General features: G+C 44.0%; 1 protein-coding gene across 2 annotated transcripts; it reads left to right on the top strand.

Moving 5' to 3' along the window:
* The first annotated feature begins 379 nt into the window (after positions 1–379).
* On the top strand, positions 380–7,432 carry LOC148822284 (uncharacterized). 2 transcript variants are annotated; one of them, XM_088931070.1, is made up of 7 exons: positions 380–1,658; positions 2,744–2,944; positions 4,080–4,240; positions 4,347–4,560; positions 5,029–5,129; positions 5,710–5,847; positions 6,310–7,432. In XM_088931070.1, exons 2-7 carry the CDS (start codon positions 2,834–2,836, stop codon positions 6,398–6,400), a joined length of 816 nt encoding a protein of 271 aa, XP_088787196.1. In that variant the 5' UTR covers positions 380–1,658; positions 2,744–2,833; the 3' UTR covers positions 6,401–7,432. The 2 variants fall into 2 exon arrangements, with proteins under 2 accessions (XP_088787196.1, XP_088787197.1); XM_088931071.1 differs by having other exon boundaries at positions 382–415.
* Positions 7,433–13,244: the final 5,812 nt, after the last annotated feature.

Below are 13,244 nucleotides of genomic sequence, written 5' to 3'. Positions count from 1 at the left end.
GTCCCCCTGCCTTAGACAATTGAGGACAGTACACACCACCCGCTGTTTAACTCTCGGTCTAAAGCACTGAGGAGTAATACTGTATCTAAGAGCACCAGGCAAAGACTAGGAGCTGCTGCTGTGTGCTTCAGGAATGCCCGCATGCAAAGACGATTTTCCAGAAATACAATATACAACCCTAGATCGCTTGCAAGCCCATTTCTTTCGCAGTGGCAATCATTTTGGATGATAGCAGGAGCTTCTGGGAAGTTTAGAAAATTGTCCTGTTATGTCGTTGCATCGCCTGACTGACTTGTCAGTGATGTGCAGCAAGTCGGGGCTTTATTCAGTGCACTCTCTCCGCCTCAACAGTAGGGGGCAGTCACGCTGTTTTCAGGACGAATCTTCCTGGGGGGTTAAGAGCTACCGACTTCCTGTAAGGTCGGAAGCGAGAAATCTTTAATTTTTTGCGATATTGACTAAATTCAGTCGTGGTTAAATCTTTTTGTGCGAGCAACTCCGTTCACCGGAACATTTCAGGGAACATAAAGCAATATAAATGATGGAAGAATAGGCCAAAATCAGATCAGATATAGAGATGGAAACACGGCTTTAGGTCTGAGCTTGTTGCTTATTCACTGTGACGGACTGAAAAATGTCCCTTAAAAGCTTTTTCTAATAAAATATTTAGATCGTTTCAGTTTCCCGGTATTTGTAAATATTTTGAACCGGGATATTTTAAATTGTAAGGATATAGTCGGATCTAGATCCTGTCTTTTGATTAGTATCCGTGTGACATCAGGAAGAATATGTTGAAATTTGGCTAAACTACCGGTGGTTTTGTGCATATATTTCCAGCCTTTTATCAGTCGTGTGTAACGATACTGCAGTCTTCAATATCGGTCGTTTATTTTGTATTTGAAAGACATTGTGAATAATCAGAAATAAAAATATTCACGTATGTTGTTAACCCCTCGTCAGTCTTTGTGAACTTAAAAATTCTGATAAGTTGTTGAATTTCATGTTTATATAAACAGCCATGTGTGTTTGCAAATCACTAGTTCCAAAATGTGTGTAACATTTCACCCAAATTGCGTGCAACTCGGTCTGGACTCATGTGTTTAAGAGAGGACTGGGTTTCATAAACAGCGTCTTGCACCAGCATCATCTGACCTGATTCGTTTTTTTTTATCAACACCAAATGAACCGCGACGTGAACCTACTTCAAACCTAAAAGAACATCACCCACCTAATTATTACTGAAACATCAATGTGAAGGCGATTATTGTTATTGCACGGTGTAAGCGTTGTAATGTTAAGACGTTGGAGGTGTAGAGATTTGGAAGTTGAAGGCTCGTAGGTGTTATTTCACTGATAATTTCTGATTTCTTTCATGGGAGCATTTCGGACAAGACGAAATCGACTTGTTGTTTTTTTTCCCCCGCTGCCTTGTCTTATGCCCCCGGAGGGCAGTCCGGTGTCTGTTACCGGTCACTCGTCTGCGCATGAACGAGTGAGGTCACTGTGCACCGCGAGTCCTGCCCGAGCGGCTCCTCTGCACTGTACTGCCTCGCCTCGCCTCGCCTCCCGCAGGTGAAGGCTCTCTGCACTGGTGTACTGTTCCCAGCTCTCTCCTGCGGCCTGTGAACCAGGTGTTTCCGTGCCTTTTGAGTGTTCAGGTGAGGAGCAGTAACCGCTCCACGACAGCTAGTGTGCGCGGAGTCGTTCAGGCTCGTTTTATCGCCATTTTTTTTTTGTAAACGCGAGGGGAGTTCAGAAAGATTATTTTAAGTCCTGAAAATAAAGAAAAATTCTAAAATGATCGTCTGTGAAAAGAGTATAGTACCTGTGCCTTTTCCGCTTGCCGTTTTTAGGTCGCATTAACGCGGTGTGTTTCAAGCCATAACGAAATATAATGAATCTTTCAATGTTTGCTTTGTTGTGTTGTTGTTTTTAATAGTGATAATAATTCCTTACGTTTATAAAGTGTTTTACGTGCAGGAGGGACTAGACTCCACTTCTGCTTCAGCGTGCAGAGATTCAAATTCAAAGAGCTTTATTGGCATGACTGATGAATTACAGTGTTGCCAAAGCAGAAACATTTACATTAACAGACATTTACAGTAAAAACATGTTATTGGACATTTATATACATTACATAAAACTTTAGTATGATATAGGATCAATGTTTCCCAGGCTGCAACAGGAGATTACAGACTGGGCTGCAGCTCTGCTGAGTTTTCTGTCCCCGTAGGACTGGAAGCTGTTCCGATTGTGGCAGCTGTGGGAATTCTTGACTGAGGTTTTTTTTATTTTCAAGATGCATGTTCACTTGATCTATGGCAGTGGGGGCACAGCTTGTCCTCTGTGGACTGTCAGGTCTGCCTGTGTCCAGTGTTAATGGCTGGGCTGTGGTCACTGAGCCTGTCCTCTCTGGACAATCAGGTTTACAGGCATCTTGATGTTATAGGGCCTCCTTCTTATGGTGTGTGTATATATGGTGTTCATTGTGAAGGGATTTGTTTTTACCTGAGGCCTCCCTTTCTTCTGGAAACCCATGACTCCGGACTTGTCCAGATTTACTGCCATCTCTGTTCCACCATTGCCTGGCTCTGCTGCTCATGTTTGTTGATCTAGAAATTGAACAGTGCTGCGCTCAGTCTACAGCCCTGCCTCACTCCAGAATGTACAGACTGAAGCTGGACCACTCAGAGAACACAAGGAAGACAAAGACAATCACAGCCAGCTCTTTCTTTGTCAACAGAGCAAACGCTGAACAGGGCCGTTTGAAGATAGTCCCGTCTTTTTCTGCTGAGTCTCAGTCGCTGAGGAACACAGGAGCGCTGAGGGAAAGATGGCCTTCCGCCTGTTCGAGGAGAAGCACCATGCCTCCGTCTACCAGAAGTTCCGCTTCACCCCACCAGAGGAGGTCAAGACCATCATCCTCGACTACCTGGACAGAAAGGTGAGGGTCTCGGGGCCCAACGGCTGCTAATCAGGGTGGAGATTTCAAGCAGAAGGTGTCCTGCAGTGCAGAGAGTCAGCTTCTTTCCTGACCCCATTATGTTATTGAGCACTGCAAAGCCAGACCTGACTTCATAAGAACTTAAGAACGGTTATAAACAAGTGTTGACCACCTGCCCATGAAACTCCATTGCTAAATAGTCGCTCCCACTATTTGAGGTTTTGATGTTAAACAGGACTGGCCGTATCAAAATATTCTTTTAACAATGGTTTGCCATGTCTAATCTCTAGCTGTGGAATTAATGCTCAGCAACTCTGCTTCTAGCAAAGGGCTGTCCATCTCTGAGCACATTTATCGGCAACACAACCTCTGATTTGATTGCAGACACTGATTTAATCTCTATAAAGTCTTTCCTGTCTGCCTCCATTGAATGGAAATCATGTTTGTCATGTCTCCACACCACACTCAATAATTTGTACTGTTAAATAAGGTCAATTTGAATCATACCCGCTTGTCCAGCAAGTGAATATATAAAAAGACAATAATAAAACACCCAGGTATTTAGGGAGTTAAAGAGACAAAAGATAGAAGATGCCAACATCTATTAATTTAGAAGACTAACAGATTAGAAACCACATGGACTGTTTTTACAATCAGTATGAGTACTGCCTTTTAAAAAATAAGAGAGAGAGACCTACTGTAGGTGGCTCAGTGACAGACAAGTTCCAGCACTAACAAGACACAAATTCAGGTTAAGAAACGTTAATCGGTACTTATACCACTAAAGCCCCTACTGAGGACATAACCGCTCTCTGAACTTATGCTAACGAGAGGGAACCTTTCTCCCTATGCCTAATGATGCATCCAAATATGATACAGAAAGGTTCCTCTAGTTTAGTGGACACCACAAAAAGGAAATACTTCCCCAACTATTAGAATACAACCCATTAAGAATTTTGCCTTAATAAATAAAGAGCAACTGTCCCTGCTGATCTCTATGGTGCTGCACTGAGTAACCCTGCCTGACATGATGCTGCTCAGACAAGAATCTATTTTCTTAGCATTAACTCTCCACCCAAATGCTACTGCCTTTATCCATCTGCCTTTTAGCTATCTTCTGTGTGTCTTGCCGTAGAAAGAGAAGCCCCATGTGCTGGCTGTAGATCTGGGCTGTGGGACGGGCCAGAACACCAGGCTTCTGGCTCCTCATTTTCAAGAGGTGGTGGGTCTTGACATCAGCGAATCCCAAGTGGCGGAGGCAAGAGCCGTGCCTGGATTCTCCAACATCACCTACAGGTCAGTGTGGAGCGACCACACTTCTGGAACACTTCTGCCAGTGTTCCACAAGAGCCTCACAGGGAGGAACTATGCATGGATCTGATCTCTCCTTCTTACCGTGCAGAGCTGGCGGTGCTGAGGAGATGCCTTTCCCAGACAGCTCAGTGGATCTGATCACAGCTGCAACAGCGGCACATTATTTTGACACCGAGAGGTTCCTGAAAGAAGCCCATAGGGTCCTCAAGCCACAGGGCTGCATGGCGCTGCTGGGCTACACTGACCGCTTTGAGTTCTACTATGGAAATTGTGAAGGACGACTCACTTCCATCTACAGAGAGGTAGGGGAGACTCAGGCAGACAGAACATCAAGGGTCTTATTTGTAACAGGACCTACTGTATATGGAAATTACATTGAATTATAACTTGCAATGAATGCATGAAGTAAACTGCTACGACTTTATAGTTAAGTGTTCTTCACCATCTTCGGATTTCAATAGGTTTTTCATTGACAGACAGCTTAAGAATAAATCTGACAGACTGAAGTGTGAACAATGTTTTTGGTTGTAGTGTAATTTCTAAGGGACAGCGGTATGGACACACCAGTTCAGGAGATCTTAAGAAGTGAATCTGTAGACTAGGCTTTAAACTGAACCACCTCTGAAAGCTAGATGTTAGATAGAAACCTGCTAATGCTGCCCATGTCTTGAAAAACACTGAGTACAGATCCAAGCTGATCCACTGCGCTCGTAGGTGGATTTAAACATGTGCTCTCTTATTATACCTGAGCCCCTCGCTCTTTTTCACAGCTTGTGGATGCCCTGTTACCATACACCACCAAGCAGATCACCGTGGCCAATTCGATGTTACAGGACCTGTTTGAGGCTATTCCCTACCCTGACAAAGAAAGGTAGTGTGGAGAATGAGGTCGTGTGCTTAGAAAGTCACTGTTGAACCCTCATTGTATCCCAGGTCTGTGGGGAAACCCCTTATCCTGAGTTTAGTCCAGCTGTTCCCCTGTTGTTTCTACTGTAATTACATCAGCCATGAGGGTTGGCACATCAGAGGTGTGATCTCTGCAGGTGTTCTGTTGTGCAAGCAGCCAAGAGTGCTGGGCTTTCAACTGAGGGTCCCAGGTCTACAAGAGAGAGTATTGCTCCTCTGCAAAAGTTTCAGGAAATAGTTTGCACTTCATTTTCTGCTTGTGTGGGCATTTTGTTTCCTTCAGAAGCTCACTCTTACAGTGCTCTCTCCATGCAAGCATGATCATGAATCATCATGAGTGGTGGAATAGATGGCTCTGTGTTAGATTGCTTAGAAGGGGGTGTCATGTGACAAACTGCTGTGTCGTGCACTGTATTGCTCACCGCTTCAAGTCTTGTAGAACTATCTCCACCTAAGACCACTTCTGTCAAGAGTATAGTATTGGCTTTGAGTAGTGCACTGGTCATTTTGTAAATAAAATACAGCTATCGGTGTATTTTTTACAGGATTGAGAACATTATATTGAAGGAATTGAGACCGGTGAGCAGCGTTGTGGGGCTTTGTGAGTCCTTCTCGATGTACCAGGCGTATCAGAAGGCAGAGCCAGAGGCTGCGAGGGCACTGCTCCAGACCACCCAGCAGAGGTAATGTGCACCCAGACACTCACACCTCCTGTCACCTTATCACCCTCCTGCCACTCTTAGATCTGTACTGCCACAATAAAACCACAGGGGCCTGCTTTTAAAACTGAGAACAGGAGGCATGTGGGGCTGTGTGTGTCCGGATCAAGCTGCACAGACACTTTATATGAGCTGGCTCCTGGCTGACTATCATAATAGCAAACAAACGAGCTTTCTTACATTCGAGTTCTTATGCTCACATCTCTATGAACTGGGCACTGGAATTATATCTAAGTATATTGAAACACCTTTTCCTGTTTGTTTTTTTTACCATTATTTAGAAAAGAAATGGGATCGTACTGTGTGCAGTGAAAGCTTGATTGTATTAGAACTGCAGGCAGCCAAGTGAAATGGAAAGCCCTGTAATGTAATGTTTGTTAATGGGATTCATTCTTTCGTTGTGATCTGTGTGTGTTTTATCTGCAGGTTTCTAGAGGAGATGAGAGTCTCCTCCCCAGAGACGGAGGTGGAGGTCAGGATGAAGTATTTCTGCGTGCTGGCCAGCAAGCCGCGCTAACGAGCCAAGCAGTTCTGTTCTGAGCTCCCAGGGGCAAATTACTTCTTTGGAACATTCCTGATTGTCTTATTTTCTTCCCAAAAGATTTGGAAAAGGCCAAATATTTTTTCTTTCCATATCTTCCCCTCTTCCCCAGGGTACAGTCGCCGGCTGTACTAATCGACAAATCAGAGAGACTCAATCAATCCGTCAGTCGATCAGTCTACCCATAAATCAATTAATTTCAATCAACCTACAGCCTTTCAGTCAACCAGTCAACCAGTCAACCAGTCAACCAGTCAACCAATCTACAGCCTTTCATTCCAGAGCATGCTCAAGGGTCTTACATATATTTACCTATATGTCAAAAATAGAGCAAATGAAAAATACTACAAAAAATCCATGAATGTGAAATTAAAAGAAATGGGTTAAAAATTTAAGGCCATCGAAAACAAGTAAGTTTTGAGCCGAGCTTTAAAAACGCCAGCAGAGGGTGTGTTTTTAATGGATGGTGGGCATCTTCTGAAAAGGCTCTGTACCATATCGTACGATGCAGAGTCCTTGGAACGCTGAGGAGCCCAGAACCAGCCGAATGAATGAAGTGAATGAGCAGGGTCAGGTGGCGCTAGGAAGATGCAGGCATGCAGGAGAGAGGCTGTAGTGCCTGGAAGGTCAACATGAGAGTGTTAAAGTTTGTGCTGTAAAAGAAAGGTAGCCATGAGAGTAGAAGGTTATTTGAGACTTTATTTTAGATTTTTTTTTTAGTTACAGTCAACACTGGAGCAACACAGTTCTGGACATATTGTAGATTCTGAAGTAATTTCTTGTCTAATCCAGCTAGGAAAGCATTGCAGTAATCCAGACTTGAGGAGCTGAAAGCTTGAACTAAATGGGATCTGTTCCGCTAATGGAAGAATGAAACATTGGGGAGAGTCAGAAATCATCCCTTGGCTTTTAACATATTTGATACAAAACAATTTCTGTATCTCCAAAAGTGCTTTAGACGGTCTAATTTTGAGACTTGGTGGGGAGAGACTATAAAAATCTCTGTTTTATTCCTTTGTAGTTGGAGATAATTTTGAGCCTTCCACAAATGTGGCCTGATAGCAACATTGAAATATTGGCAGGGTAAGGGCCGGGAGACGGCGGGGGCAGGGTCTGATTTAGTGTCTCCAGGGTGCAATTGAATCATGCCTAGAACTCATGCCCTAACCATAACCAAAATACTCCATAATCCAAGGAGGTCAGAAAATAGAGCAGGGGAAGAAAAACCCCAAAGGAGAAGGGGCTGCCAGGTAGCGTCAGCGTCCTCGCTCTCTCCAGCAGAACTCGGCAGGTGATAACGGGGTTCGCGTGAGTGAGGCTCCCTCCGCTCTCACTGACAGTGCTGCGGCTTCACAGGGCTGCTGTTATTGGGGTTCGCATGAGTGAGGCTCCCTCCGCTCTCACTGACAGTGCTGCGGCTTCACAGGGCTGCTGTTATTGGGGTTCGCATGAGTGAGGCTCCCTCCGCTCTCACTGACAGTGCTGCGGCTTCACAGGGCTGCTGTTATTGGGGTTCGCATGAGTGAGGCTCCCTCCGCTCTCACTGACAGTGCTGCGGCTTCACAGGGCTGCTGTTATTGGGGTTCGCATGAGTGAGGCTCCCTCCGCTCTCACTGACAGTACTGCGGCTTCACAGGGCTGCTGTTATTGGGGTTCGCATGTGTGAGGCTCCCTCAGCTCTCACTGACAGTGCTGCGGCTTCACAGGGCTGCTGTTATAAGGAGGTCCATGCTAGCAGGCTATGTGCCGGGCAGAGGATAGGGGATATTCTGGTTACTGTTCATATGGTGCTCCTGGGATACATTTGGGAGAATCCCACAGCTGGCTAATGACCTAAATGTCCCACACTGTAACTTTTCATGTTTTAAATAAGTATTCGCATATTTAGATAAAGGTTCCACATTTTTTCTTTTCTTTTTTTTACTTTTCATCTTGGGGTTGACCACTAACTCTTCCTTTGCAGCTTGCTTACTTGTACAGCTGTGTGCTCTAACCTCTGTACATATGCATGGCGCAGCGGGATGTATACCTGCAGAAAGAATTCAACTGTATACAGAACGTGTTTTTAAAACACTTTTCACAAATTGAAGTTTTATTTATCATGGGCGCCTGGTAAATTCAATTAAATGTAAATTTAACTTGTGCAGTTTTTGCTGTTTCATTCAATATTTTCCTGTGGTAGCTGGTATGGGGGTAAACATTGCTGGAGAGGACATACCCCCCTGTGGTGGAAGAAAAAGGGAGTGGATAAAGTCTCAGAGGACCCCTCAGAGATACAGTATGTCTGATTGCTAGAGAGATCGGGGGCTGGTGAGAGGGATCAGTTTAATATACTGATTACAATAATGAAAATGACAAGTTGGTTTGTGGCATGGTAACCTTTTCCAACATTGCAGACAATATGTTCTACTGAGGAGGGGAGTTGATACACAGTTTATTTCAATTTCAATTTATTTTGATATGGCGCCATTCACAACAACATTGCCCCCAAGGCACTTAACAAAGCTGAGTGACAATATTTCATGGCATAAAGATATGGAAAGAGAAAAGGCCAGAAGACAACGGAGGAGAGGAGCCAAAAACTCTAAGGAGAAAAAAAAACCTCTAGGGGACCATGGTCAACTGGCTGCCCAACCCCTCTGGGCGTGCTAACATTATACAATTCTAAAAACAAAGTACTAAATGTGGAGTATGAAGTCTTCCATCATGTCCTACTGTGTGCCAATACTCCATGCAGATCTCTAGACTAGCAAACCCTTTTCAGTCTGTACACAGGTTCAAAGTCCTATCTCGTGAATGGGATGTTAATGTTGTCCAAAGCCAGTCTTGCTGCTGTGGTATGAAAAATACCTCCTTCAGTGGTAACAGGCTAAGATTACCCAATGTTCTGAGTTTTTGTTAGGACCAGTGTTGGGGCAGACTACCTTTAAAAAGTAACCCAGTGAAGTTACATATTACTTGTGTAAGGGAATACAGTTGTCAATAAGAAGTTGGAAGTAATTGCCTTTCAGTGGTAATGTTTTACTTTATGTAGTAAAGATACATACGTTGCATACATCACTTTAACAGTTGACTTCTTAAAATCATTTCCCCGAAACGTTTGCATTTCCTACAAGAGCTAATCCTTTTACACAATCTACCGTACGCAGGCAGCTTGAACATTATTGGACCAGGTGTCAAATATAACTTTTGCCGACACTGGACTGGGACAGAAAAGAAAGCGCAGACTGATAACTCCCAATAACTCTTGTACAAATCCAGACTGAAGACCTATTGCTTCAGCCTAGCCTAATAAGTGCCTTGGGGCAACCTTGTTGTGAAAGCCGCTATATAAAAATAAATTGAATTGAATTGAACGAGACGCGGGGGACATTTTCGCATTTGAGAGTTGTTTTTTTATGCATAAACAATAACAAAAAATACAATACAAACAAGAGTACATATAACATTTCAAGCCAAAAACATCGTATTACAAAATAAATTCAAATTACGGAAAAAAGTTTAAACAGCTTAAATAAAGATAATGCCTGCCCCGCTTTCATATTTTTGCATTTTGAAATAGTCTGTAGATATTCCTCTACATCCTGTGTGAGAAGCTCTGCCAGGGAAGCACAAGGACAGCTGTCTTCGGCTCTGGGCTGGCAGAATGTGACACTGACAGTGCTTTGTGTGCAGGGCAGTCTAGCAGCTCCGTGAAGTTGGCCCCCCTTCAGACAGCACAAACGATGAAACCCACCTCATTCATTAGTGCTGCTTTCGTTTCCGACATATAGCGTCTTGGTTTTTCGGGTAATCACGTGACCATCTACAAGGAAGTTTACAGGTACCAACAAACTCGGTACTTGACCTCCTGATTGTGATGGAAACAATGGGGGCAGTTTGTTTCCCGAGTCTGTCTGGTCGGGTGGGCTGGATGTTTCAATATATTCCAATAAAGCGCCTTCTTTTCCTGGTTGTGACGTCACTCTGTGACGTACAAAACAGCAAAGTCACGACCACCAGATCTTTCAGTTGTGATCTTTTGATCAGTTGACCCCAGACTTTGCAGCCTTTAAGCAAATAAACAGTCTTACATTTAAGGAGGAGTTACTATGTTAGTTCATTAGGTTGGGTGTTTTCTTTACATTTTTAACCATGTTCTCGAAAATGTATTGTTTGTGTACTCCTTTCATTGGTGAAGACACACTGGTTTCTAAATTACCGCTGGTACAACACGAGAGCCCATATTCACATTTTTAGGTATTAGTTTGAAGATCGATATAATTTAACAATTAAAAACCAAACTGAAAGCTTCGAGCATAATGATCTTCGACTTTACATTTCTATTCATTTTTTAAGTACAAAGCAGAAGGTGTTTCCCCTACCTTAAATATACGATTAAAATTGTTCAAATACCATGTATTCATTACAGAAAGCAGTGGAGACAGTTATATTGTAAATAAAAAATGTATTTCGAAGAGTACGGGACATTGTGAATCAATAAAAGACGTTAAAAAAAGTAGCCGATACATTTTAAAAATAGATTCTCATTGACAGGAAACAAGCCGATCCACATGGCGCTGCTCGCTTGAACAGCTCTCAGACCCCTGATTGGCTAAACCCCCGAACAGCTCGGGTCGCGATTGGGTGAAGAGTGAGAATCGACACTCTGATTGGGTACAGCGCCACAGCGGAAGTTCCGAGAACATGTAGATACACAGGTGATGGAAGTTCTTCTTGGTCCAAATACTGTAGCCCCGGTTAACCGTGTGTGCTGTATGAGCACGCTGGATATAAAGTAACACATCCATTGGTTTTCAATTAGTGATCAATCTAAGAGAAGTCGCACTGAGGTCAAAACTGAATAGCAGACAAAGAATGTCATGGAATCCACAGTGGTCATGACTTCGATAACATGTCACGATAGGAATGCGCGCATCACGATCACATCGCAATACCCATTGCGACTGGCGCATCACTGTCATGGCGCCACTGTCGCGACATTAAGTCCATATATCGCGATATGACATAATCCGACAAAATGCCCCGAGCCCATGTCGCGACATGGAGCCCGCATATCGCGATATGACATATCCCGGCAAAAATGCCCCGCCCCATGTCGCGACATGAAAGGCCCTATATCGCGATATGACATGCCCAGCCAAAACGCCTACCCCCCATGTCGCGACACAGAGTCCATATATCGCGATATGACAAAAAGCTGTCACGCCCATGTCACGATATGAAGCCCATATTTCGCGATATGACATACCCCGACAAAATGCCCCGCCCCCATGTCGTGACACGGAGTCCATATGTTGTGATAGGACATACCCTGACAGGAGATGCTGACCCCATGTTGCGACACAAAGTACTATCTGGGTATATCATGTCCTGACATGAGACCTTTGTTGCGGCAGCGGTGACATGGAAGCAAGGCGCCAGTCGTGATATACACTGACGCGCTATACATGCGATATACATGGGGTCCCTATCATGACATGCTGCGGAGGTCTTGTCGCGATGGTATCCCTCAGTTACGCGTTTGGTAACAGTGTCACGGAAGGGAAAGAAAAGGAAAACGTGCCTCAGAAAATAAAAAGCATCGATCTTACAATCACGGTGATTTTACATACATTACAACCACAGGTTTATGTCATAGATGGTTAACTTGTTGGCATGCGTCATGTCTTAGTATTATTCACATCTAATTACATCACATATGTTTATAAATATCGATTGTCTTTAAAATGTTAAGGGTACGAGCTAAACTGTAACAGAGCTGTAACAAAAAAAAATGGACATCGTAATGAAAAAACATTCATGTTGTGTGCTGCTGTTAGTGTATGATGAAAAGTGACCAATTTACCTCAGTACTTATACGAGTGTATAAGAAGTCCTTTGGGGTAGACTTTTGGGGTCGGTTTTCAGACGGGGAAATTAATTCGTTGTTCCTATAGGCTGCAGTTTTTAAAGAACGCGTCCTCAATGTGTATCGCGGTACTCTAATTAGCTGGGCAGGTTTTATTCAAAGCTGCTTCGCTTACTTCCTTACTTAAGAGTAGAGTGACAGCCGTCCACCATTTGAACTCGCAAGCTTGCACTACAGGATCAAGGCGCACACAACTCTTGCGGTGCGCTCAAAGAGCTTTATCGGCACGACCGACGAACTGCAGTGTGGCCTGCGCAAAAACCTTAGATAGAAAAAAACACACTGTTAGATATTTGCATACACATAATTATGCAAAGGAACAAGTAATAGGTTCATTCCATGCTGAAAAGAGAAGAGAGAAAACACAACGTTTCGGCTGTGAAGCCTTCTTCAGGTGTGGCTCACCTATGAACCTATTACTTGTTCTTTTGCAGACTGCGCATGCTGACGCAGCTACCCACCTAAACATAGTTACTAGGAGACACTCTGTGCCTCAGGCTGTGACAGGTGATGTGTGGAGTGGTAGCTCTGTGGCTAAGGATCTGGGCCTGTACCTGGAAGGTTGCCAGTTCAAATCCTGCAGCCAGCAGAGGAATCCTACTCTGTTAGGCCCCCTGAGCAAGGCCCTTAACCCCCACTGCTCCAGGGGTGCTGTACAATGACTGACCCTGCACTCTGACCCCAAGCTTCTCTCCCTGTCTGTAAGAATGCAAGAAATTGTATAGGGCTAATAAAGAAACATTATTATTATTATTATTATCACACACTGGGCTGCAGCTCTATTGAGCTCCCTTCCCCCCTCTCCCAGCACGTTTGGGAGCTGTTCTGATCCTGGCAGTGGGAATTTTGTGTCGCTTAGTAAACAAAAGCTCACATAGTCGGCTCACATAGTTTTGCAGAGAGCTCTCT

This window comes from Atractosteus spatula, chromosome 13 (assembly GCF_055471065.1).
Source record: "Atractosteus spatula isolate fAtrSpa1 chromosome 13, fAtrSpa1.hap1, whole genome shotgun sequence".
NCBI lineage: Eukaryota > Metazoa > Chordata > Actinopteri > Semionotiformes > Lepisosteidae > Atractosteus > Atractosteus spatula.
Note: the sequence above shows the minus strand (reverse complement) of the source record. Positions and strands in the feature narration are given on the sequence as shown.